This window comes from Salmo salar, unplaced genomic scaffold, assembly GCF_905237065.1.
Source record: "Salmo salar unplaced genomic scaffold, Ssal_v3.1, whole genome shotgun sequence".
In the NCBI taxonomy this organism is placed as follows: Eukaryota; Metazoa; Chordata; class Actinopteri; order Salmoniformes; family Salmonidae; genus Salmo; species Salmo salar.
In genome coordinates, this window is record NW_025548083.1 from 52,717 (window position 1) to 80,000 (window position 27,284).

The 27,284-nt window shown below is 48.8% G+C and overlaps 1 protein-coding gene across 1 annotated transcript in view; it reads right to left on the reverse strand.

Moving 5' to 3' along the window:
* Positions 1-1,570: 1,570 nt before the first annotated feature.
* LOC106594131 (anoctamin-2) overlaps positions 1,571-27,284 on the reverse strand; it is a gene marked incomplete at its 5' end in the record, with an annotated part of 27,065 nt that continues 1,351 nt past the window's right edge. The window contains 2 exons of the mRNA XM_045711897.1: positions 1,571-3,281; positions 9,143-9,248. Coding sequence (XP_045567853.1) covers positions 2,886-3,281; positions 9,143-9,248 — 502 coding nt within the window. The remainder of the gene's footprint in view (positions 3,282-9,142; positions 9,249-27,284) is intronic.

Sequence of the window (27,284 nt, forward strand, 5' to 3'; positions counted from 1 at the left end):
ATGCTATGTTATCCTCACACTGGACCTCAACATGTGCATTATCCAGTTATAAACTCTGAACCTTGATATTTTATACATTATCCAGTTATAAACTCAACCTTGATATTCTATACATTATCCAGTTATAAACTCAACCTTTATTCTATACATTACCCAGTTATACACTCTGGACCTTGATATTCTATACATTACCCAGTTATAAACTCTGAACCTTGATATTCTATACATTACCCAGTTATAAACTCAACCTTTATTCTATACATTATCCAGTTATAAACTCAACCTTGATATTATATACATTATCCAGTTATAAACTCAACCTTTATTCTATACATTACCCAGTTATACACTCTGGACCTTGATATTCTATACATTATCCTGTTATAAACTAAATCCAGTTATAAACTCAACCTTGATATTCTATACATTATCCAGTTATAAACTCTGAACCTTGATATTCTATACATTATCCAGACATTATTATTATTACTTTAATTAAGTTTATTTTTTTAAAGGTATCAGTTGCACATTTATCAACATTTCTGTAAAGGACAGACAGACAGAGCAACATATAACCAGTAACACAGACAGACAGAGCAACATATAACCAGTAACACACAGATAGACAGAGCAACATATAACCAGTAACACACAGACAGACAGAGCAACATATAACCAGTAACACAGACAGACAGAGCAACATATAACCAGTACACAGACAGACAGACAGAGCAACATATAACCAGTAACACAGACAGACAGAGAAACATATAACCAGTATCACACAGACAGACAGAGCAACTTATAACCAGTAACACAGACAGACAGAGCAACATATAACCAGTAACACACAGACAGACAGAGCAACATATAACCAGTAACACAGACAGACAGAGCAACATATAACCAGTAACACAGACAGACAGAGCAACATATCACCAGTAACACAGACAGACAATGCAACATATAACCAGTATCACACAGACAGACAGAGCAACATATAACCAGTAACACAGACAGACAGAGCAACATATAACCAGTAACACAGACAGACAGAGCAACATAACCAGTAACACAGACAGACAGAGCAACATATAACCAGTAACACACAGACAGACAGAGCAACATATAACCAGTAACACACAGACAGACAGAGCAACATAACCAGTAACACACAGACAGACAGAGCAACATATAACCAGTAACACAGACAGACAGAGCAACATAACCAGTAACACACAGACAGACAGAGCAACATATAACCAGTAACACAGACAGACAGAGCAACATAACCAGTAACACACAGACAGAGCAACATATAACCAGTAACACAGACAGACAGAGCAACATATAACCAGTAACACAGACAGACAGAGCAACATATAACCAGTAACACAGACAGACAGAGCAACATATAACCAGTAACACACAGATAGACAGAGCAACATATAACCAGTAACACAGACAGACAGAGCAACATATAACCAGTAACACAGACAGACAGAGCAACATATAACCAGTAACACAGACAGACAGAGCAACATATAACCAGTAACACAGACAGACAGAGCAACATATAACCAGTAACACACAGACAGACAGAGCAACATATAACCAGTAACACAGACAGACAGAGCAACATATAACCAGTAACACAGACAGACAGAAAGCAACAACGCTAAAAGCAACCAAACAAAATGACAGAAAAAGTACCAACGATGTTTTGGGGACAACATGGAAAGCAGGTCCACACAGCTGGGGATTGTGTTGACAACATGGAAAGCAGGTCCACACAGCTGGGGATTGTGTTGACAACATGGAAAGCAGGTCCATACAGCAGGGGATTGTGTTGACAACATGGAAAGCAGGTCCATACAGCTGGGGATTGTGTTGACAACATGGAAAGCAGGTCCACACAGCTGGGGATTGTGTTGACAACATGGAAAGCAGGTCCACACAGCTGGGGATTGTGTTGACAACATGGAAAGCAGGTCCACACAGCTGGGGATTGTGTTGATAACATGGAAAGGAGGTCCACACAGCTGGGGGTTGTGTTGTAGACAACATGGAAAGCAGGTCCACACAGCTGGGGATTGTGTTGACAACATGGAAAGCAGGTCCATACAGCTGGGGATGGTGTTGACAACATGGAAAGGAGGTCCACACAGCTGGGGATTGTGTTGACAACATGGAAAGCAGGTCCACACAGCTGGGGATTGTGTAGACAACATGGAAAGCAGGTCCATACAGCTGGGGATGGTGTTGACAACATGGAAAGCAGGTCCATACAGCTGGGGGTTGTGTTGACAACATGGAAAGCAGGTCCACACAGCTGGGGATTGTGTGTTGATAACATGGAAAGCAGGTCCACACAGCTGGGGATTGTGTTGACAACATGGAAAGCAGGTCCATACAGCTGGGGATTGTGTTGTTGACAACATGGAAAGCAGGTCCATACAGCTGGGGATTGTGTTCACACACCTGACTGTCCTTTAGCCATGTCTTCAGGTTATTTGTGAAGGTGTGGTAAAGAGCAGTCCCATGTCTGAAGGCAGTGTGTTCCAGACATGGGAAGCTCTCTCAGAGAAATCCATCTGGCTGAAGGAGTTTTCCCCTTAGAAAGGAACTAACTTTACAGTCACTTCTCATTATGCAAATAAACATACAAATGGTCAAGAATATGTAGATTATCCGTCCAGAAGGACAAGTCCGCGATCGGCGTGTTACATCATCTCACCGTTACCAGAAAGAGAACACCACAAAGTCTACATGGGGTTGAGAGATCGCAGAGGAGCATTCGGGACTCCATGTCGCTACCACGCTAGTGGCTAAACGTCCCCTGTGGGGATAAAGAAAGTTCGCATTGAATTGCTACAGTAGCGTAGTCAGACCGCTGTGTGTCGGGCCGCGTCGTTGCTCGGAGACATGGACATCTGTCGGCCCGCGTCGTTGCTAGGAGACTCGGACATCCGTCTGGTGAACTGGCTGAAACTGGCAGCCCTGCATCTCGCACGGGATTCCCCTCCGTCTCCGCCCGAGGGCTGGCCTAGGCCCTGAGAGAGGCCTAAGGGTAGAGTACGGAAATGGGCCGTATCGGGTTGACCCTGGCTGGGCTGGTCCTTGGAGGAGAAGAGGCTCTGGAGGAGGTGGAATTTCTCCTTCTCCTCTCGGAGGAACACGTCCACCAGCAGAGTCTTCTCTCTCTTCAGCTGCTCACTGATGTTCTTCGGCACGTCCGGGATCACCCAGGCAACCAGCAGGCTCAGGAACATCACCAGGTTCTGATGGAGAGAGAGAGCGTCGTGGACGTCAGGGTGGAGATTGATGGAAAGGATGGAGCACAAAGCGACAACAGAAGACAGGAGTTTGTTTAACTGGTTGGTGTTGTACTGAATCATCTGATAAATGTTCCACTGTGACTAAAATACAACCACACTGATCAGTGGTCCAACCACACTGATCATTGGTCCAACCACACTGATCATTGGTCCAACCACACTGATCAGTGGTCCAACCACACTCCAACCACACTGATCACTGGTCCAACCACACTGATCATTGGTCCAACCACAGTGGTCCAACCACACTGAAACCACAGTGGTCCAACCACACTGCAACCACAGTGGTCCAACCACACTGATCTAACCACACTACAAACACAGTGGTCCAACCACACGGATCATTGACCCAACCACACTGATCAGTGGTCCAACCACACTGTAACCACAGTGGTCCAACCACAGTGATCTAACCACACTACAAACACAGTGGTCCAACCACACTAATTATTGGTCCAACCACACTGATCATTGGTCCAACCACACTGATCATTGGTCCAACCACAGTTGTCCAACCACACTGATCATTGGTCCAACCACAGTTGTCCAACCACACTGATCAGTGGTCCAACCACAGTTGTCCAACCACACTGATCATTGGTCCAACCACACTGATCATTGGTCCAACCACACTGATCATTGGTCCAACCACACTGAAACCACAGTGGTCCAACCACACTGCAACCACAGTGGTCCAACCACACTGATCTAACCACACTACAAACACAGTGGTCCAACCACACTGATCAGTGGTCCAACCACACTACATCCACAGTGGTCCAACCACAGTGATCTAACCACACTACAAACACAGTGGTCCAACCACACTGATCAGTGGTCCAACCACACTACATCCACAGTGGTCCAACCACACTACATCCACAGTGGTCCAACCACACTGATCATTGGTCCAACCACACTGATCATTGGTCCAACCACACTGAGCATTGGTCCAACCACACTGAGCATTGGTCCAACCACAGTGGTCCAACCACACTGATCTAACCACACTACAAACACAGTGGTCCAACCACACTGATCAGTGGTCCAACCACACTGATCATTGGTCCAACCAGAGTCAGTTTGATATTACATACAGTACCAGGTAACAGTTTGGACACACCCACTCATTTTATTATTTAACCTTTATTTAACCAGGCAAGTCAGTTAAGAACAAATTCTTATTTTCAATGACAGCCTAGGAACAGTGGGTTAACTGCCTTGTTCAGGGGCAGAACGACAGATTTGTACCTTGTCAGCTCAGGGATTTGAACTTGCAACCTTTCGGTTACTAGTCCAAAGCTCTAACCACTAGGCTACCCTGCTGGTTACTAGTCCAAAGCTCTAACCACTAGGCTACGCTGCTGGTTACTAGTCCAACGCTCTAACCACTAGGCTACCTGCTGGTTACTAGTCCAACGCTCTAACCACTAGGCTACCCTGCTGGTTACTAGTCCAACGCTCTAACCACTAGGCTGCCCTGCTGGTTACTAGTCCAACGCTCTAACCACTAGGCTACCTGCTGGTTACTAGTCCAACGCTCTAACCACTAGGCTGCCTGCTGGTTACTAGTCCAAAGCTCTAACCACTAGGCTACCTGCTGGTTACTAGTCCAAAGCTCTAACCACTAGGCTACCTGCTGGTTACTAGTCCAACGCTCTAACCACTAGGCTACCTGCTGGTTACTAGTCCAACGCTCTAACCACTAGGCTACCTGCTGGTTACTAGTCCAACGCTCTAACCACTAGGCTACCTGCTGGTTACTAGTCCAACGCTCTAACCACTAGGCTACCTGCTGGTTACTAGTCCAAAGCTCTAACCACTAGGCTACCTGCTGGTTACTAGTCCAATGCTCTAACCACTAGGCTACCTGCTGGTTACTAGTCCAACGCTCTAACCACTAGGCTACCTGCTGGTTACTAGTCCAACGCTCTAACCACTAGGCTACCTGCTGGTTACTAGTCCAACGCTCTAACCACTAGGCTACCTGCTGGTTACTAGTCCAATGCTCTAACCACTAGGCTGCCCTGCTGGTTACTAGTCCAACGCTCTAACCACTAGGCTACCCTGCTGGTTACTGGCCCAACGCTCTAACCACTAGGCTACCTGCTGGTTACTAGTCCAACGCTCTAACCACTAGGCTACCTGCTGGTTACTAGTCCAATGCTCTAACCACTAGGCTGCCCTGCTGGTTACTAGTCCAACGCTCTAACCACTAGGCTACCCTGCTGGTTACTAGTCCAAAGCTCTAACCACTAGGCTACCTGCTGGTTACTAGTCCAAAGCTCTAACCACTAGGCTACCTGCTGGTTACTAGTCCAACGCTCTAACCACTAGGCTACCTGCTGGTTACTAGTCCAACGCTCTAACCACTAGGCTACCTGCTGGTTACTAGTCCAACGCTCTAACCACTAGGCTACGCTGCTGGTTACTAGTCCAACGCTCTAACCACTAGGCTACCCTGCTGGTTACTAGTCCAACGCTCTAACCACTAGGCTGCCTGCTGGTTACTAGTCCAACGCTCTAACCACTAGGCTACCTGCTGGTTACTAGTCCAACGCTCTAACCACTAGGCTACCCTGCTGGTTACTAGTCCAACGCTCTAACCACTAGGCTACGCTGCTGGTTACTAGTCCAAAGCTCTAACCACTAGGCTACCTGCTGGTTACTAGTCCAACGCTCTAACCACTAGGCTACCTGCTGGTTACTAGTCCAACGCTCTAACCACTAGGCTACCTGCTGGTTACTAGTCCAACGCTCTAACCACTAGACTACCTGCTGGTTACTGGCCCAACGCTCTAACCACTAGGCTACCCTGCTGGTTACTAGTCCAACGCTCTAACCACTAGGCTACCCTGCTGGTTACTAGTCCAACGCTCTAACCACTAGGCTGCCCTGCTGGTTACTAGTCCAACGCTCTAACCACTAGGCTACCCTGCTGGTTACTGGCCCAACGCTCTAACCACTAGGCTACCTGCTGGTTACTAGTCCAACGCTCTAACCACTAGGCTACCTGCTGGTTACTGGCCCAACGCTCTAACCACTAGGCTACCCTGCTGGTTACTAGTCCAACGCTCTAACCACTAGGCTACCTGCTGGTTACTAGTCCAACGCTCTAACCACTAGGCTACCTGCTGGTTACTGGCCCAACGCTCTAACCACTAGGCTACCCTGCTGGTTACTAGTCCAACGCTCTAACCACTAGGCTACCCTGCTGGTTACTAGTCCAACGCTCTAACCACTAGGCTACCCTGCTGGTTACTAGTCCAACGCTCTAACCACTAGGCTACCTGCTGGTTACTAGTCCAACGCTCTAACCACTAGGCTACCCTGCTGGTTACTAGTCCAACGCTCTAACCACTAGGCTACCTGCTGGTTACTAGTCCAACGCTCTAACCACTAGGCTACCTGCTGGTTACTAGTCCAACGCTCTAACCACTAGGCTACCTGCTGGTTACTAGTCCAACGCTCTAACCACTAGGCTACCTGCTGGTTACTAGTCCAACGCTCTAACCACTAGACTACCTGCTGGTTACTGGCCCAACGCTCTAACCACTAGGCTACCCTGCTGGTTACTGGCCCAACGCTCTAACCACTAGGCTACCTGCTGGTTACTAGTCCAACGCTCTAACCACTAGGCTACCTGCTGGTTACTAGTCCAACGCTCTAACCACTAGGCTACCTGCTGGTTACTGGCCCAACGCTCTAACCACTAGGCTACCTGCTGGTTACTAGTCCAACGCTCTAACCACTAGGCTACCCTGCTGGTTACTAGTCCAAAGCTCTAACCACTAGGCTACCTGCTGGTTACTAGTCCAAAGCTCTAACCACTAGGCTACCTGCTGGTTACTAGTCCAACGCTCTAACCACTAGGCTACCTGCTGGTTACTAGTCCAACGCTCTAACCACTAGGCTACCCTGCTGGTTACTAGTCCAACGCTCTAACCACTAGGCTACCTGCTGGTTACTAGTCCAACGCTCTAACCACTAGGCTACGCTGCTGGTTACTAGTCCAACGCTCTAACCACTAGGCTACCTGCTGGTTACTAGTCCAACGCTCTAACCACTAGGCTACGCTGCTGGTTACTAGTCCAACGCTCTAACCACTAGGCTACCCTGCTGGTTACTAGTCCGACGCTCTAACCACTAGGCTGCCTGCTGGTTACTAGTCCAACGCTCTAACCACTAGGCTACCTGCTGGTTACTAGTCCAACGCTCTAACCACTAGGCTGCCTGCTGGTTACTAGTCCAACGCTCTAAACACTAGGCTACCCTGCTGGTTACTAGTCCAACGCTCTAACCACTAGGCTGCTGCCCCAAACCCTCATTCAAGGGTTTTTCTTTATTTTTACTATTTTCTACATTGTAGAATAATAGTGAAGACATCAAAACTATGAAATAACACATATGGAATCATGTAGTAACCAAAAAAAGGTGTTAAACAAAACAAAATATATTTTATATTTCATATTCTTCAAAGTTGCCACCCTTTGCCTTGACAGCTTTGCACACTCTTGGCATTCTCTCAACCAGCTTCATGAGCTAGTCACCTGGAATGCATTTCAAATAACAGGCGTTGTTAAAAGTTAATTTGTGGAATTTCTTTCCTATTTAATGCGTTTGAGCCAAATCAGTTGTGTTGTGACAAGGTAGGGGTGGTACGCAGAAGATAAGCCCTATATGGTAAAACACCAAGTCCATATTATGGCGAGAACAGCTCAAATAAGCAACGAGAAACGACAGTCCATTTATTTATATTATTTTAAGACATGAAGGTCAGTTAATCCGGAACGTTTCAAGAACTTTGAAAGTTTCTTCAAGTGCAGTCGCAAAAAAACCATGAAGTGCTATGATGAAACTGGCTCTCATGAGGACCGGCACAGGAAAGGAAGACCCAGAGTTACCTCTGCTGCAGAGGATCAGTTCATTAGAGTTACCAGCCTCAGATTACAGCCCAAATAAATGCTTAACAGAGTTCAAGTAACAGACACATCTCAACATCAACTGTTCAGAGGAGACTGTGTGAATCAGGCCTTCATGGTTGAATTGCTGCTAAGAAACCACTACTAAAGGACACCAATAAGAAGAAGAGACTTGCTTGGGCCAAGGAACACGAGCAATGGACATTTGACCGGTGGAAATCTGTCCTTTGGGCTGATGAGTCCAAATTTGAGATTTTTGATTCCAACCGCCGTGTCTTTGTGAGACACAGAGTAGGTGAACGGATGATCTCTGCATGTGTGGTTCCCACCGTGAAGCATGGAGGAGGAGGTGTGATGTTGCTTTGCTGGTGACACTGTCAGTGATTTATTTAGAATTCAAGGCACACTTAACCAGCATGGCTCCCACAGCATTCTGCAGTGATACGCCATCCCATCTGGTTTGCGCTTAGTTGGACTATCATTTGTTTTTCAACAGGACAATGACCTAACACACCTCCAGGCTGTGTAAGGGCTATTTGACCAAGAAGGAGAGTGATGGAGTGCTTTATCAGATGACCTGGCCTCCACAATCACCCGACCTCAACCCAATTGAGACGGTTTGGGATGAGTTGGACCGCTGAGTGAAGGAAAAGCAGCCAACAAGTTCTCAGCACACGCGGGGAACTCCTTCAAGAATGTTGGAAAAACATTCCAGGTGAAGCTGGTTGAGAGAATGTCAAGAGTGTGCAAAGCTGTCGTCAAGGCAAAGGGTGGCTAGTAGGTGTGTAAACTTTTGACTGGTACTGTATATACAGTATATATCCTGATAAAGTAAATTGTTTTAAATGTTCATAGGTGTCCCTGCTATTTGTGGTACTGTACCTGGAAGAGGATGACGAAGGCCAGTCTGGCAGCTAGGACGGCCCAGTAGGTTTTAGAGAACTGGTAGGCTTCAGCTGCCCATGGAGGCTCTCTGTAGTCCTTATACCTGGGGGTGGAGGGGGGTTTTAGAGAACTGGTAGGCTTCAGCTGCCCATGGAGGCTCTCTGTAGTCCTTATACCTGGGGGTGGAGGGGGGTTACTAGAGGTCTTGGAAATGTTAGAGATCCTTCTAAGGCAGACGGACACACCCTCTCTACACCAGTTACTAGATAGATCACATGACTAACCAGGCAGATAGACCCTCTCTACACCAGTTACTAGATAGATCACATGACTAACCAGGCAGATAGATCACATGACTAACCAGGCAGATAGACCATCTACACCAGTTACTAGATAGATCACATGACTAACCAGGCAGATAGACCCTCTACACCAGTTACTAGATAGATCACATGACTAACCAGGCAGATAGACCCTCTACACCAGTTACTAGATAGATCACATGACTAACCAGGCAGATAGACCCTCTACACCAGTTACTAGATAAGACTAACCAGGCGATACACATGACTAACCAGGCAGATAGACCCTCTACACCAGTTACTAGATAGATCACATGACTAACCAGGCAGATAGACCCTCTACACCAGTTACTAGATAGATCACATGACTAACCAGGCAGATAGACCCTCTACACCAGTTACTAGATAGATCACATGACTAACCAGGCAGATAGACCCTCTACACCAGTTACTAGATAGATCACATGACTAACCAGGCAGATAGACCCTCTACACCAGTTACTAGATAGAACACATGACTAACCAGGCAGATAGACCCTCTACACCAGTTACTAGACATAGATCACATGACTAACCAGGCAGATAGACCCTCTACACCAGTTACTAGATAGATCACATGACTAACCAGGCAGATAGACCCTCTACACCAGTTACTAGATAGATCCTCCCAGCACATGACTAACCAGGCAGATAGACACCCTCTACACCAGTTACTAGATAGATCACATGACTAACCAGGCAGATAGACCCTCTACACCAGTTACTAGATAGATCACATGACTAACCAGGCAGATAGACCCTCTACACCAGTTACTAGATATAACACATGACTAACCAGGCAGATAGACCCTCTACACCAGTTACTAGATAGATCACATGACTTACCAGGCAGATAGACTCTCTACACCAGTTACTAGATAGATCACATGACTTACCAGGCAGATAGACCCTCTACACCAGTTACTAGATAGATTACATGACTAACCAGGCAGATAGACCCTCTACACCAGTTACTAGATAGATCACATGACTAACCAGGCAGATAGACCCTCTACACCAGTTACTAGATAGATCACATGACTAACCAGGCAGATAGACCCTCTACACCAGTTACTAGATAGATCACATGACTAACCAGGCAGATAGACCCTCTACACCAGTTACTAGATAGATCACATGACTTACCAGGCAGATAGATCACATGACTAACCAGGCAGATAGATCACATGACTAACCAGGCAGATAGACCCTCTACACCAGTTACTAGATATAACACATGACTAACCAGGCAGATAGACCCTCTACACCAGTTACTAGATAGATCACATGAACCAGGCAGTAGACCCCACGACCAGAGGCTAGAGACCACATGACTAACCAGGCAGATGGACCCCTACACCAGTTGCTAGATGGATCACATGACTGAACCAGGCAGAGGACCCCACGACCAGCTAGAAGATCACGGCGAGGACCACGGCTAGAGGCTAGAGGACCACGGCTAGAGGACCACGGCTAGAGGCTAGAGGACCACGGCTAGAGGCTAGAGGGCCACGGCTAGAGGACCACGGCTAGAGGACCACGGCTAGAGGCTAGAGGACCACGGCTAGAGGACCACGGCTAGAGGGCCACGGCTAGAGGGCCACGGCTAGAGGCTAGAGGACCACGGCTAGAGGACCACGGCTAGAGGGCCACGGCTAGAGGACCACGGCTAGAGGACCACGGCTAGAGGACCACGGCTAGAGGCTAGATGACCACAGCTAGAGGACCACGGCTAGAGGACCACGGCTAGAGGACCACGGCTAGAGGACCACGGCTAGAGGACCACGGCCAGAGGGCCACGGCTAGAGGACCACGGCTAGAGGACCACGGCTAGAGGACCACGGCTAGAGGACCACGGCTAGAGGCTAGAGGACCACGGCTAGAGGCTAGAGGACCACGGCTAGAGGACCACGGCTAGAGGACCACGGCTAGAGGGCCACGGCTAGAGGCCAGGCTAGAGGACCACGGCTAGAGGACCACGGCTAGAGGACCACGGCTAGAGGACCACGGCTAGAGGCTAGAGGGCCACGGCTAGAGGGCCACGGCTAGAGGGCTAGAGGACCACGGCTAGAGGACCACGGCTAGAGGACCACGGCCAGAGGACCACGGCTAGAGGACCATGGCTAGAGGACCACGGCTAGAGGCTAGAGGACCACGGCTAGAGGCTAGAGGACCACGGCTAGAGGACCACGGCTAGAGGACCACGGCCAGAGGACCACGGCTAGAGGACCACGGCTAGAGGACCACGGCTAGAGGACCACGGCTAGAGGCTAGAGGACCACGGCTAGAGGACCACGGCTAGAGGACCACGGCTAGAGGACCACGGCTAGAGGGCCACGGCTAGAGGGCCACGGCAAGAAGGCCAGAGGACCACGGCTAGAGGACCACGGCTAGAGGACCACAGGCTAGAGGACCACGGCTAGAGGACCACGGCTAGAGGACCACGGCTAGAGGACCACGGCTAGAGGACCACGGAGCACAATAACAGCCAGTTTAATATTTCTATTAGAAACTGGGTTTCCAGTATGAAACAACTAGAGTCTCTAGAAATACTACGACACTACAGCTGGTTACTATTTTTGTCAACTTCTTTCAGAACGGACATCAAAGCCGAGTTGAATATTCCTCTAAACGTTTGATTGGCTGTATTGAATTATGGAAAACATCATAGAGACAGACTGGTCCTGGTGTATGGCCATATACAGGCATGGAGCAGGAATGTGTGAGACCGGCTCCGATTCACCCAGCCACCCTATACTCTATCTGCCCTCAGGCCCCTGCCTCTCCCTGGGAGCCTCTCTCTCTCACACACACACACACACACAGAGAGAGAGAGATGTGATTCCCTGAAAAGACATCACCTCAGTGATCCTCTGGCTGCCTCCATGTTTGGTTATCGCAATACTGACCATGTCAAAATAGAACAGACAAACATTAATTTAATAATACAGTGCTCTCCAGAAGTATTGGGACAGTGATATATTTGTTGTTATTTTGGCTCTGTAGTCCAGCACTTTGGATTTGAAATGATACAATTACTACGAGGTTAAAGTGTAGATACCAATCTTTAATTTGATGGTATTTTCATCCATATTGGGTGAATTGTTCAGAAATTACAGCACTTTTTTTTGTACATTGTCCCCCCCGCCCCCCATTTTAGAGGACCAGAAATCTTGGGACAAATTCACATATATTTGTATTACTCAAGTAGTTTAGCATTTAGTTCCATATTCATAGCGAGCAATGAGCAACGGCACTGTCACAAGTGTCGGAGAGATGAGACCAAGGCGCAGCGGGTACCGGAATACTCATACTTTAATTTATTATCTAAAGTGAGTAACGGGGAAAAACAAGAAACAGAACGACAGCTAACAGATTTGCTAAACAAACAGCAGTGCAAATACAACTACCCACAACCTAACCAAACCAAACACACACCTCTATATAGGACTCCCAATCAGAGGCAACTAGAAAACACCTGCCTCCAATTGAGAGTCCAACACCCAAACCTACACATAGAAAAACTAAACTAGACAGAACATAGAAATGCATACACAACACAAACCCTCTGCCACGCCCTGACCAAAACTAATACAATTACTCCCTCTGCTGGTCAGGACGTGACAGGCACCGAAGGAGATGGCTGCCGTTTTACGATCTCCTAACCAGCTGGGATATTGTGTGTGTTAATTGCATTATTTGTAACTTAATTTGAAACTTAATTGTTTCTGCCACCGTGTCTTATGACCAAAAAGAGCTTCTAGATATCAGGACAGCGATTACTCAACCCGTACCGGAGGAAAACTTTTTCTTTAACGAGTCGGACGGGAAGAATTTACTCCAGACGAGGCCTTCATACCCGTCATTCGCAGGAGAAAGAGAGACGGAGATATCGGGGACGAAGGTCTGGGTGCCGTGTAAGGATCCGACGGCGAGCGGGTAATCTCCCATTACCATCGGTCCTATTAGCCAACGTACAACCAATCAATAATAAAATAGACGAACTACCATCACGTTTATCCGACGGGACATTAAAAAGCTGGAATATCTTATGTTTCACTGAGTCGTAGCTGAACGACGACATGAATAACATACAGCTGGTAGGTTTTACACTCTATTGGCAGGATAGAACAGCAGCCTCTGGTAAGACAAGGGGTGGCGGTCTATGTATATTTGTAAACAACAACTGGTGCAGGATTTCTAAGGAAGTCTCGAGGTTTTGCTCGCCTGAGGTAGAGTATCTCATGATAAGCTGTAGACCACACTATCTACCAAGAGGTAGATTATCTCATGATAAGCTGTAGACCACACTATCTACCAAGAGGTAGATTATCTCATGATAAGCTGTAGACCACACTATCTACCAAGAGGTAGATTATCTCATGATAAGCTGTAGACCACACTATCTACCAAGAGGTAGAGTATCTCATGATAAGCTGTAGACCACACTATCTACCAAGAGGTAGAGTATCTCATGATAAGCTGTAGACCACACTATCTACCAAGAGGTAGAGTATCTCATGATAAGCTGTAGACCACACTATCTACCAAGAGGTAGAGTATCTCATGATAAGCTGTAGACCACACTATCTACCAAGAGGTAGAGTATCTCATGATAAGCTGTAGACCACAATATCTACCAAGAGGTAGAGTATCTCATGATAAGCTGTAGACCACACTATCTACCTAGAGGTAGAGCATCTCATGATAAGCTGTAGACCACACTATCTACCAAGAGGTAGAGTATCTCATGATAAGCTGTAGACCACACTATCTACCAAGAGGTAGAGTATCTCATGATAAGCTGTAGACCACACTATCTACCAAGAGGTAGAGTATCTCATGATAAGCTGTAGACCACACTATCTACCAAGAGGTAGAGCATCTCATGATCAGCTGTAGACCACACTATCTACCAAGAGGTAGAGCATCTCATGATAAGCTGTAGACCACACTATCTACCAAGAGGTAGAGTATCTCATGATAAGCTGTAGACCACACTATCTACCAAGAGGTAGAGTATCTCATGATAAGCTGTAGACCACACTATCTACCAAGAGGTAGAGTATCTCATGATAAGCTGTAGACCACACTATCTACCAAGAGGTAGAGCATCTCATGATAAGCTGTAGACCACACTATCTACCAAGAGGTAGAGCATCTCATAATCAGCTGTAGACCACACTATCTACCAAGAGGTAGAGCATCTCATAATCAGCTGTAGACCACACTATCTACCAAGAGAGTTCTCATCTATATTACCACAGACCGAAGCTGGCACTAAGACCCCCCACAGCTGTATAAGGCACTAAGACCCCACTCAATGAGCTAAATACGGCCACCTAGTGGCCACGGACTTTAATGCAGGGAAACTTAAATCCGTTTTCAGTCATATCTACCAGCGTGTTAAATGTGCAACCAGAGGGAGGAAAAAAAAAAAAATAGACCATCTTTACTCCACATACAAAGCTCTCCCTCACCCTCCATTTTGGCAAATCTGACCATTATTCCATCCTCCTGATTCCTGCTTACAAGCAAAAACTAAAGCAGGAAGCACCAGTGACTAGATCAATAAAAAAGTGGACAGATGAAGCAGATGATAAACTACAGGACTGTTTTGTTATCACAGACTGGAACATGTTCCGGGATTCCTCCGACGGCATTGAGGAGTACACCACATCAGTCACTGGCTTTATCAATAAGTGCATCGATGACGTCATCCCCACAGTGACTGTACGTACATACCCCAACCAGAAGCCATGGATTACAGGCAACATCCACACTGAGCTAAAGGGTAGAGCTGCTGCTTTCAAGGAGCGTGACTCTAACCCGGAAGCTTATAAGAAATCCCGCTATGTCCTTAGACGAACCATCAAACAGGCAAAGCGTCAATACAAGACTAAGATCGAATCATACTACACCGGCTCTGACGCTCGTCGGATGTGGCAGGGCTTGCAAACCATTACAGACTACAAAGGGAAGCACAGCCGAGAGCTGCCCAGTGACATGAGTTTACCAGACAAGCTAAATAACTTCTATGCTCGCTTCGAGGCAAGTAACACTGAAACATGTATGAGAGCATCAGCTGTTCCGGAAGACTGTGTGATCACACTCTCTGCAGCCGATGTGAGTATGACCTTTAAACAGGTCAACATTCACAAGGCTGCGGGGCCAGACGGATTACCAGGACGTGTGCTCCGGGCATGTGCTGACCAACTGGCAAGTGTCTTCACTGACATTTTCAACCTCTCCCTGTCTGAGTCTGTAACACCAACATGTTTCAAGCAGACCACTATAGTCCCTGTGCCCAAGAACACTAAGGCAACCTGCCTAAATGACTACAGACCCGTAGCACTCACGTCTGTAGTCATGAAGTGCTTTGAAAGGCTGGTCATGGCTCACATCAACACCATTATCCCAGAAACCCTAGATCCACTCCAATTTGCATATCGCCCAAACAGATCCACAGATGATGCAATCTCAATCACACTCCACACTGCCCTTTCCCACCTGGACAAAAGGAACACCTATGTGAGAATGCTATTCATTGACTACAGCTCAGCGTTCAACACCATAGTGCCCTCAAGGCTAATCACTAAGCTAAGGACCCTGGGACTGAACACCTCCCTCTGAAACTGGATCCTGGACTGATCCTCAACACGGGGGCCCCTCAGGGGTGCGTGCTCAGTCCCCTCCTGTACTCCCTGTTCACTCATGACTGCACGGCCGGACACGACTTCAACACTATCGTTAAGTTTGCCAATGACAACAGTGGTAGGCCTGATCACCGACAACGATGAGACAGCCTATAGGGAGGAGGTCAGAGACCTGGCCGTGTGGTGCCAGGATAACAACCTCTCCCTCAACGTGATCAAGAAAAAGATGATGATTGTGGACTACAGGAAAAGGAGGTCTGAGCACGGCCCCATTCTCATCAGCGGGGCAGCAGTGGAGCAGGTTGAGAGCTTCAAGTTCTTTGGTGTCCACATCACCAACAAACTAACATGGTCCAAGCACACCAAGACCTAGGGTCTATCTGCCTATTCCCCATCAGGAGACTGAAAAGATTTGGTATGGGTCCTCAGATCCTCAAAAGGTTCTACACAGCTGCACCATCGAGAGCATCCTGACTGGTTGCATCACTGCCTGATATGGCAACTGCTCGGCCTCCGACCGCAAGGTATTACAGAGGGTAGTGCGAACGGCCCAGTACATCACTTGGGCCAAGCTTCCTGCCATCCAGGAACTCTATACCAGGCGGTGTCAGAGGAAGGACCTAAAAATTGTCAAAGACTCCAGCCACCCTAGTCATAGACTGTTCTCTCTGCTACCGCACGGCAAGCGGTACCGGAGCGCCAAGTCTAGGTCCAAAAGGCTTGTTAACAGCTTCAACCCCCAAGCCATAAGACTCCTGAACATCTAATCAAAGGGCTACTCAGACCCCTCTTTTACACTGCTGCTACTCTCTGTTTATTATCTATGCACCGTCACTTTAACACACGTGTTAAATGTGACAAATACAATTTGATTTGATTACATAAAACTTATGATTCTACAAACTTGTTGGATGCATTTGCTGTTTGTTTTGGTTGGGTTTCAGATTATTTTGTGTCCAATAGAAATTAATGGTAAATAAAGATGAGTCAGAAAGTTAGACGCACAAATATCATACACTCCAAAAATGCTAACCTCCCCTGTTATTGTAATGGTGAGAGGTTAGCATGTCTTGGAGGTATGCTAACCTCCCCTGTTATTGTAATGGTGAGAGGTTAGCATGTCTTGGAGGTATGCTAACCTCCCCTGTTATTGTAATGGTGAGAGGTTAGCATGTCTTGGGGGTATGATATAAAATGCTAACCTCCCCTGTTATTGTAATGGTGAGAGGTTTGCATGTCTTGGGGGTATGATATAAAATGCTAACCTCCCCTGTTATTGTAATGGTGAGAGGTTAGCATGTCTTGGGGGTATGCTAACCTCCCCTGTTATTGTAATGGTGAGAGGTTAGCATGTCTTGGAGGTATGCTAACCTCCCTGTTATTGTAATGGTGAGAGGTTAGCATGTCTTGGGGGTATGCTAACCTCCCCTGTTATTGTAATGGTGAGAGGTTAGCATGTCTTGGAGGTATGCTAACCTCCCCTGTTATTGTAATGGTGAGAGGTTAGCATGTCTTGGGGGGTATGCTAACCTCCCCTGTTATTGTAATGGTGAGAGGTTAGCATGTCTTGGAGGTATGCTAACCTCCCCTGTTATTGTAATGGTGAGAGGTTAGCATGTCTTGGAGGTATGCTAACCTCCCCTGTTATTGTAATGGTGAGAGGTTAGCATGTCTTGGGGGTATGCTAACCTCCCCTGTTATTGTAATGGTGAGAGGTTAGCATGTCTTGGAGGTATGCTAACCTCCCTTGTTATTGTAATGGTGAGAGGTTAGCATGTCTTGGAGGTATGCTAACCTCCCCTGTTATTGTAATGGTGAGAGGTTAGCATGTCTTGGAGGTATGCTAACCTCCCTTGTTATTGTAATGGTGAGAGGTTAGCATGTCTTGGAGGTATGCTAACCTCCCCTGTTATTGTAATGGTGAGAGGTTAGCATGTCTTGGAGGTATGCTAACCTCCCCTGTTATTGTAATGGTGAGAGGTTAGCATGATCTTTGTATTATCCATAATCAACGTAACGTCCACATTAATGTAGAAGTGTTTAGAAATATTTTCTATTATTATTTACAATAAATAAATGACTCCAAAATGACACAATACATTATTTACCATAAATTTCTATTGGAGACAGAATTATCTGGAATACAACAAAATCAAACAGCAAATGCATCCAACAAGTTTGTAAAGTCACAAGCTTGATGTAATCATCGCGTGCTAGGAATATGTGACTTCAAAACTAAACGTTTGACTACTTCAATACACATTAGTGAATTTGTCCTAATACTTTGTCTGTCATTTCTAAAACGGTTCCCCTGATGTGGATGAAAATACCCTCTAATTAAAGCTGACAGTCTGCACTTTAACCTCGTAGTCACTGTATCATTTCAAACTCAAAGTGCTGGAGTACAGAGCCAAAACAACCAAAACGGGTCACTGTCCCCGATACTTCTGGAGATCACTGTGTTTCCTCTGGATGAGTGCGTGACACTACCAGAGGAAGTTTGACTGATTTCCACTAGTATCTCTGGGGAACGGAGCTCAAAGCAGCAAAATAAAACAAGGGTCAGCCAATTCACACACACACACACACACACACACACACACACACACACACACACACACACACACACACAGCCAATTTCCAAGCGAGCCCCTTTGCCAGAAAACGTGGTCCACGCCTGATATCACCCCTGATAAAACCCCCAGCTTCTCTAGTTCCCCAGCCCAGTATGGTTAACCTGTTGGGGCTAGGGGGTAGCCTTAATCCCCCAGCCCAGTATGGTTAACCTGTTGGGGCCAGGGGGTAGCCTTAATCCCCCAGCCCAGTATGGTTAACCTGTTGGGGCCAGGGGTAGCCTTAATCCCCCAGCCCAGTATGGTTAACCTGTTGGGGCTAGGGGGTAGCCTTAATCCCCCAGCCCAGTATGGTTAACCTGTTGGGGCCAGGGGGTAGCCTTAATCCCCCAGCCCAGTATGGTTAACCTGTTGGGGCCAGGGGGTAGCCTTAATCCCCCAGCCCAGTATGGTTAACCTGTTGGGGCTAGGGGTAGCCTTAATCCCCCAGCCCAGTATGGTTAACCTGTTGGGGCTAGGGGGTAGCCTTAATCCCCCAGCCCAGTATGGTTAACCTGTTGGGGCTAGGGGGTAGCCTTAATCCCCCAGCCCAGTATGGTTAACCTGTTGGGGCTAGGGGGTAGCCTTAATCCCCCAGCCCAGTATGGTTAACCTGTTGGGGCTAGGGGGTAGCCTTAATCCCCCAGCCCAGTATGGTTAACCTGTTGGGGCTAGGGGTAGCCTTAATCCCCCAGCCCAGTATGGTTAACCTGTTGGGGCTAGGGGGTAGCCGTAATCCCCCAGCCCAGTATGGTTAACCTGTTGGGGCTAGGGGTAGCCTTAATCCCCCAGCCCAGTATGGTTAACCTGTTGGGGCTAGGGGTAGCCTTAATCCCCCAGCCCAGTATGGTTAACCTGTTGGGGCCAGGGGGTAGCCTTAATCCCCCAGCCCAGTATGGTTAACCTGTTGGGGCCAGGGGGTAGCCTTAATCCCCCAGCCCAGTATGGTTAACCTGTTGGGGCTAGGGGTAGCCTTAATCCCCAGCCCAGTATGGTTAACCTGTTGGGGCTAGGGGGTAGCCTTAATCCCCCAGCCCAGTATGGTTAACCTGTTGGGGCTAGGGGTAGCCTTAATCCCCCAGCCCAGTATGGTTAACCTGTTGGGGCTAGGGGGTAGCCTTAATCCCCCAGCCCAGTATGGTTAACCTGTTGGGGCTAGGGGGTAGCCTTAATCCCCCAGCCCAGTATGGTTAACCTGTTGGGGCTAGGGGGTAGCCTTAATCCCCCAGCCCAGTATGGTTAACCTGTTGGGGCCAGGGGGTAGCCTTAATCCCCCAGCCCAGTATGGTTAACCTGTTGGGGCTAGGGGGTAGCCTTAATCCCCCAGCCCAGTATGGTTAACCTGTTGGGGCTAGGGGTAGCCTTAATCCCCCAGCCCAGTATGGTTAACCTGTTGGGGCTAGGGGTAGCCTTAATCCCCCAGCCCAGTATGGTTAACCTGTTGGGGCTAGGGGTAGCCTTAATCCCCCAGCCCAGTATGGTTAACCTGTTGGGGCTAGGGGGTAGCCTTAATCCCCCAGCCCAGTATGGTTAACCTGTTGGGGCTAGGGGTAGCCTTAATCCCCCAGCCCAGTATGGTTAACCTGTTGGGGCCAGGGGGTAGCCTTAATCCCCCAGCCCAGTATGGTTAACCTGTTGGGGCTAGGGGTAGCCTTAATCCCCCAGCCCAGTATGGTTAACCTGTTGGGGCCAGGGGTAGCCTTAATCCCCCAGCCCAGTATGGTTAACCTGTTGGGGCTAGGGGTAGCCTTAATCCCCCAGCCCAGTATGGTTAACCTGTTGGGGCTAGGGGGTAGCCTTAATCCCCCAGCCCAGTATGGTTAACCTGTTGGGGCTAGGGGTAGCCTTAATCCCCCAGCCCAGTATGGTTAACCTGTTGGGGCTAGGGGGTTGCCTTAATCCCCCAGCCCAGTATGGTTAACCTGTTGGGGCTAGGGGTAGCCTTAATCCCCCAGCCCAGTATGGTTAACCTGTTGGGGCTAGGGGGTAGCCTTAATCCCCCAGCCCAGTATGGTTAACCTGTTGGGGCTAGGGGGTAGCCTTAATCCACCAGCCCAGTATGGTTAACCTGTTGGGGCTAGGGGGTAGCCTTAATCCCCCAGCCCAGTATGGTTAACCTGTTGGGGCTAGGGGGTAGCCTTAATCCCCCAGCCCAGTATGGTTAACCTGTTGGGGCTAGGGGGTAGCCTTAATCCCCCAGCCCAGTATGTTAAACCTGTATGTTGGAGAGATGGCATCTCTGTCCCCCCCCCAGGAAGATGGCATCTCTCCCTCCATCCACCCTGTCCCTGTCCCCCCCAGGAAGACGGCATCTCTCCCTCATCCACCCTGTCCCCCCCAGGAAGACGGCATCTCTCCCTCCATCCACCCTGCCCCCCCCCAGGAAGATGGCATCTCTCCCTCCACCCACCCAGCCCCCCAGGAAGATTGCATCTTTCCCTCCATCCACCCAGCCCCCCCCCAGGAAGATTGCATCTCTCCCTCCATCCACCCTGTCCCCCCCCCAGGAAGATGGCATCTCTCCCTCCATCCACCCTGCCCCCCCCAGGAAGATGGCATCTCTCTCTCCATCCACCCTGCCCCCCCCAGGAAGATGGCATCTCTCCCTCCATCCACCCTGTCCCTGTCCCCCCCAGGAAGATGGCATCTCTCTCTCCATCCACCCTGTCCCCCCCCAGGAAGATGGCATCTCTCCCTCCATCCACCCTGTCCCCCCCAGGAAGATGGCATCTCTCCCTCATCCACCCTGTCCCCCCCAGGAAGACGCCATCTCTCCCTCCATCCACCCTGCCCCCCCCAGGAAGATGGCATCTCTCCCTCCATCCACCCTGCCCCCCCAGGAAGATGGCATCTCTCCCTCCATCCACCCAGCCCCCCCCCCAGGAAGACAATGATCTGTCCTTACTGAATAGTCTCTCTCTCTTTAATTAATAAACATTTTCATTCACGACACAAATATAGTGTTTTCTGGGAATGGCTCATTAGTCACGCTTTAACACTGGAGGGACATTCCTGTAGTCTTAATAAAGTGACGTGTGTTTTAGTAAAACGGACAGTCTTTACAGCACCGTTACATAACTGAATCCCCAACAGACCTGTAGGGTTCAAGTCAGACAGACAGTAACAACCATCTGTGTTTGGTTCGGAGGATTTTAACACCAACAGGGCTGCAGGGTTCAAGTCAGACAGACAGTAACAACCATCTGTGTTTGGTTCGGAGGATTTTAACACCAACAGGGCTGTAGGGTTCAGGTCAGACAGACAGTAACAACCATCTGTGTTTGGGTCGGAGGATTTTAACACCAACAGGGCTGCAGGGTTCAAGTCAGACAGACAGTAACAACCATCTGTGTTTGGTTCGGAGGATTTTAACACCAACAGGGCTGCAGGGTTCAAGTCAGACAGACAGTAACAACCATCTGTGTTTGGTTCAGAGGATTTTAACACCAACAGGGCTGCAGGGTTCAAGTCAGACAGACAGTAACAACCATCTGTGTTTGGGTCGGAGGATTTTAACACCAACAGGGCTGCAGGGTTCAAGTCAGACAGACAGTAACAACCATCTGTGTTTGGTTCGGAGGATTTTAACACCAACAGGGCTGCAGGGTTCTGCCTATAACGGTTATGTAACAGGAGTTCCTAACAGACCTGCAGGGTTATAGGGTTATGCCATTTAGCTAATGATTTAAAAGACAGAGAGTTAGGAACATGGCTGTAGGAGTATTAGAGTTGGACAGACACTCTTGCGTTAACTGGGCAAACAACACTGATGACTAGAGAGAGATAGAGGAGAGAGAGGGGTAGCAGGAGAGAGAGGTAGCAGGAGAGAGAGGGGTAGCAGGAGAGAGAGAGGTAGCAGGAGAGAGAGAGGTAGCAGAGAGAGAGAGGTAGCAGGAGAGAGAGAGAGGTACAGGAGAGAGAGAGAGGTACAGGAGAGAGAGGGGTAGCAGGAGAGAGAGAGGTAGCAGGAGAGAGAGGTAGCAGGAGAGAGAGGGGTAGAAGGAGAGAGAGAGAGGTACAGGAGAGAGAGAGGTACAGGAGAGAGAGAGAGGTACAGGAGAGAGAGAGGGGTAGCAGGAGAGAGAGAGAGCTCGCAGGAGAGAGAGGGGTAGCAGGAGAGAGAGAGGTAGCAGGAGAGAGAGGTAGCAGGAGAGAGAGGGGTAGCAGGAGAGAGAGAGAGAGGTACAGGAGAGAGAGAGAGGTACAGGAGAGAGAGAGGGGTAGCAGGAGAGAGAGAGGGGTAGCAGGAGAGAGAGGGGTAGCAGGAGAGAGAGAGGTAGCAGGAGAGAGAGGGGTAGCAGGAGAGAGAGGGGTAGCAGGAGAGAGAGGTAGCAGAGAGAGAGAGGTAGCAGGAGAGAGAGGGGTAGCAGGAGAGTGAGCTAGCAGGAGAGAGAGGGGTAGCAGGAGAGAGAGAGGTAGCAGAGAGAGAGGGGTAGCAGAAGAGAGAGAGGGGTAGAAGGAGAGAGAGAGGTAGCAGGAGAGAGAGGGGTAGCATGAGAGAGGTAGCAGGAGAGAGGTAGCAGGAGAGAGAGAGTAGGCAGGAGAGAGACAGGTAGCAGGAGAGAGAGGGGTAGCAGCAGAGAGAGAGGAGTAGAGGTAGCAGGAGAGAGAGTGGTAGCAGGAGAGTGGTAGCAGGAGAGAGAGGGGTAGCAGGAGAGAGAGGGGTAGCAGGAGAGAGAGAGGTAGCAGGAGAGAGAGGGGTAGCAGAAGAGAGAGAGGTAGCAGGAGAGAGAGGTAGCAGGAGAGAGAGGGGTAGCAGGAGAGAGAGTGGTAGCAGGAGAGAGAGGGGTAGCAGGAGAGAGAGGGGTAGCAGGAGAGAGAGAGGTAGCAGGAGAGAGAGGGGTAGCAGAAGAGAGAGAGGTAGCAGGAGAGAGAGGTAGCAGGAGAGAGAGGGGTAGCAGGAGAGAGAGAGGTAGCAGGAGAGAGAGAGCTAGCAGGAGAGAGAGAGGTAGAAGGAGAGAGAGAGGTAGCAGGAGAGAGAGAGAGGTAGCAGGAGAGAGAGAGGTACAGGAGAGAGAGAGAGGTACAGGAGAGAGAGGGGTAGCAGGAGAGAGAGAGGTAGCAGGAGAGAGAGGTAGCAGGAGAGAGAGGGGTAGAAGGAGAGAGAGAGAGGTACAGGAGAGAGAGAGAGGTACAGGAGAGAGAGAGGGGTAGCAGGAGAGAGAGAGAGCTCGCAGGAGAGAGAGGGGTAGCAGGAGAGAGAGAGGTAGCAGGAGAGAGAGGGGTAGCAGGAGAGAGAGAGGGGTAGCAGGAGAGAGAGGGGTAGCAGGAGAGAGAGAGGTAGCAGGAGAGAGAGGGGTAGCAGGAGAGAGAGGGGTAGCAGGAGAGAGAGGTAGCAGAGAGAGAGAGGTAGCAGGAGAGAGAGGGGTAGCAGGAGAGAGAGAGGTAGCAGGAGAGAGAGGGGTAGCAGGAGAGTGAGCTAGCAGGAGAGAGAGGGGTAGCAGGAGAGAGAGAGGTAGCAGAGAGAGAGGGGTAGCAGAAGAGAGAGAGGGGTAGAAGGAGAGAGAGAGGTAGCAGGAGAGAGAGGGGTAGCATGAGAGTGGTAGCAGGAGAGAGAGTGGTAGCAGGAGAGAGAGGGGTAGCAGGAGAGAGAGGGGTAGCAGGAGAGAGAGAGGTAGCAGGAGAGAGAGGGGTAGCAGGAGAGAGAGGGGTAGCAGAAGAGAGAGAGGTAGCAGGAGAGAGAGGTAGCAGGAGAGAGAGGGGTAGCAGGAGAGAGAGAGCTAGCAGGAGAGAGAGAGCTAGCAGGAGAGAGAGAGGTAGAAGGAGAGAGAGAGGTAGCAGGAGAGAGAGAGGTAGCAGGAGAGAGAGAGGTACAGGAGAGAGAGAGAGGTACAGGAGAGAGAGGGGTAGCAGGAGAGAGAGGGGTAGCAGGAGAGAGAGAGAGGTACAGGAGAGAGAGGGGTAGCAGGAGAGAGAGAGAGGTACAGGAGAGAGAGGGGTAGCAGGAGAGAGAGGGGTAGCAGGAGAGAGAGAGAGGTACAGGAGAGAGAGGGGTAGCAGGAGAGAGAGAGAGGTAGCAGGAGAGAGAGAGGTAGCAGGAGAGAGAGAGGGGTAGCAGCAGAGAGAGGGGTAGCAGGAGAGAGGTAGCAGGAGAGAGAGAGTAGGCAGGAGAGAGACAGGTAGCAGGAGAGAGAGGGGTAGCAGGAGAGAGAGGGGTAGCAGCAGAGAGAGAGGAGTAGCAGGAGAGAGAGGTAGCAGGAGAGAGAGGGGTAGCAGGAGAGAGAGGGGTAGGAGGAGAGAGAGGGGTAGAAGCATAGAGAGGTAGCAGGAGAGAGAGGGGTAGCAGGAGAGAGAGGGGTAGCAGGAGAGAGAGAGGTAGCAGGAGAGAGAGAGAGGTAGCAGGAGAGAGAGGGGTAGCAAGAGAGAGAGAGGTAGCAGGAGAGAGAGGGGTAGCAGGAGAGAGAGAGGTAGCAGGAGAGAGAGGGGTAGCAGGAGAGAGAGGGGTAGCAGGAGAGAGTAGTAGCAGGAGAGAGAGGGGTAGCAGGAGAGAGAGGGGTAGCAGGAGAGAGAGGGGTAGCAGCAGAGAGAGGTAGCAGGAGAGAGAGAGAGGTAGCAGGAGAGAGAAGGGTAGCAGCAGAGAGAGGTAGCAGGAGAGAGAGAGAGGTAGCAGGAGAGAGTGGGGTAGCAGGAGAGAGAGGTAGCAGACTGATTGATAGCTTGGAAGCACCATGGATCCTCAAGCACCAGACTATAATGTCAGTCCAACCTGTTATGTTCCTCAAAAAGAAAACCAAAAATCTTCTCTCAAACAGAAGGAGGGACTAACGAAGAGCCACTGACAACAACCAAAACAGGAGGACTAACGAAGAGCCACTGACAACAACCAAAACAGGAGGGACTAACGAAGAGCCACTGACAACAACCAAAACAGGAGGACTAACGAAGAGCCACTGACAACAACCAAAACAGGAGGACTAACGAAGAGCCACTGACAACAACCAAAACAGGAGGACTAACGAAGAGCCACTGACAACAACCAAAACAGGAGGACTAACGAAGAGCCACTGACAACAACCAAAACAGAAGGACTAACGAAGAGCCACTGACAACAACCAAAACAGGAGGACTAACGAAGAGCCACTGACAACAACCAAAACAGGAGGACTAACGAAGAGCCACTGACAACAACCAAAACAGAAGGACTAACGAAGAGCCACTGACAACAACCAAAACAGGAGGAACTAACGAAGAGCCACTGACAACAACCAAAACAGGAGGAACTAACGAAGAGCCACTGACAACAACCAAAACAGGAGGACTAACGAAGAGCCACTGACAACAACCAAAACAGGAGGACTAACGAAGAGCCAGGTGGGGTTTTAGGACGGGTTCTGAAAGACACTCAAGGGGCTGTCCACTAGCAACATCAACTGGGACCTACAAGACACCCACCATGAGACCCACTAAATTTGCCCACTTAGAGGCCAACAGAAGAAAAACCCACACCAAACTTCAAGACAGGAAGCAAAACAAAAAAGTGAAGCAAAATGAAAAACAGAGAAGATCAGATAAAAGGGTTGTTTTTTAGAAATCAAATAGGGAGAGTTAACTAAAGGAGTTAAACATCTATCCAGACAACTAAAGGAGTTAAACCCTCCACATCTATCCAGACAACTAAAGGAGTTAAACCCTCCACATCTATCCAGACAACTAAAGGAGTTAACCCTCCACATCTATCCAGACAACTAAAGGAGTTAAACCCTCCACATCTATCCAGACAACTAAAGGAGTTAAACCCTCCACATCTATCCAGACAACTAAAGGAGTTAACCCTCCACATCTATCCAGACAACTAAAGGAGTTAAACCCTCCACATCTATCCAGACAACTAAAGGAGTTAAACCCTCCACATCTATCAGGACAACTAAAGGAGTTAAACCCTCCACATCTATCAGGACAACTAAAGGAGTTAAACCCTCCACATCTATCCAGACAACTAAAGGAGTTAAACCCTCCACATCTATCCAGACAACTAAAGGAGTTAAACCCTCCACATCTATCAGGACAACTAAAGGAGTTAAACCCTCCACATCTATCCAGACAACTAAAGGAGTTAACCCTCCACATCTATCAGGACAACTAAAGGAGTTAAACCCTCCACATCTATCCAGACCACTAAAGGAGTTAAACCCTCCACATCTATCCAGACAACTAAAGGAGTTAAACCCTCCACATCTATCAGGACAACTAAAGGAGTTAAACCCTCCACATCTATCAGGACAACTAAAGGAGTTAAACCCTCCACATCTATCCAGACAACTAAAGGAGTTAAACCCTCCACATCTATCAGGACAACTAAAGGAGTTAAACCCTCCACATCTATCAGGACAACTAAAGGAGTTAAACCCTCCACATCTATCCAGACAACTAAAGGAGTTAACCCTCCACATCTATCCAGACAACTAAAGGAGTTAAACCCTCCACATCTATCCAGACAACTAAAGGAGTTAAACCCTCCACATCTATCAGGACAACTAAAGGAGTTAAACCCTCCACATCTATCCAGACACCTAAAGGAGTTAAACCCTCC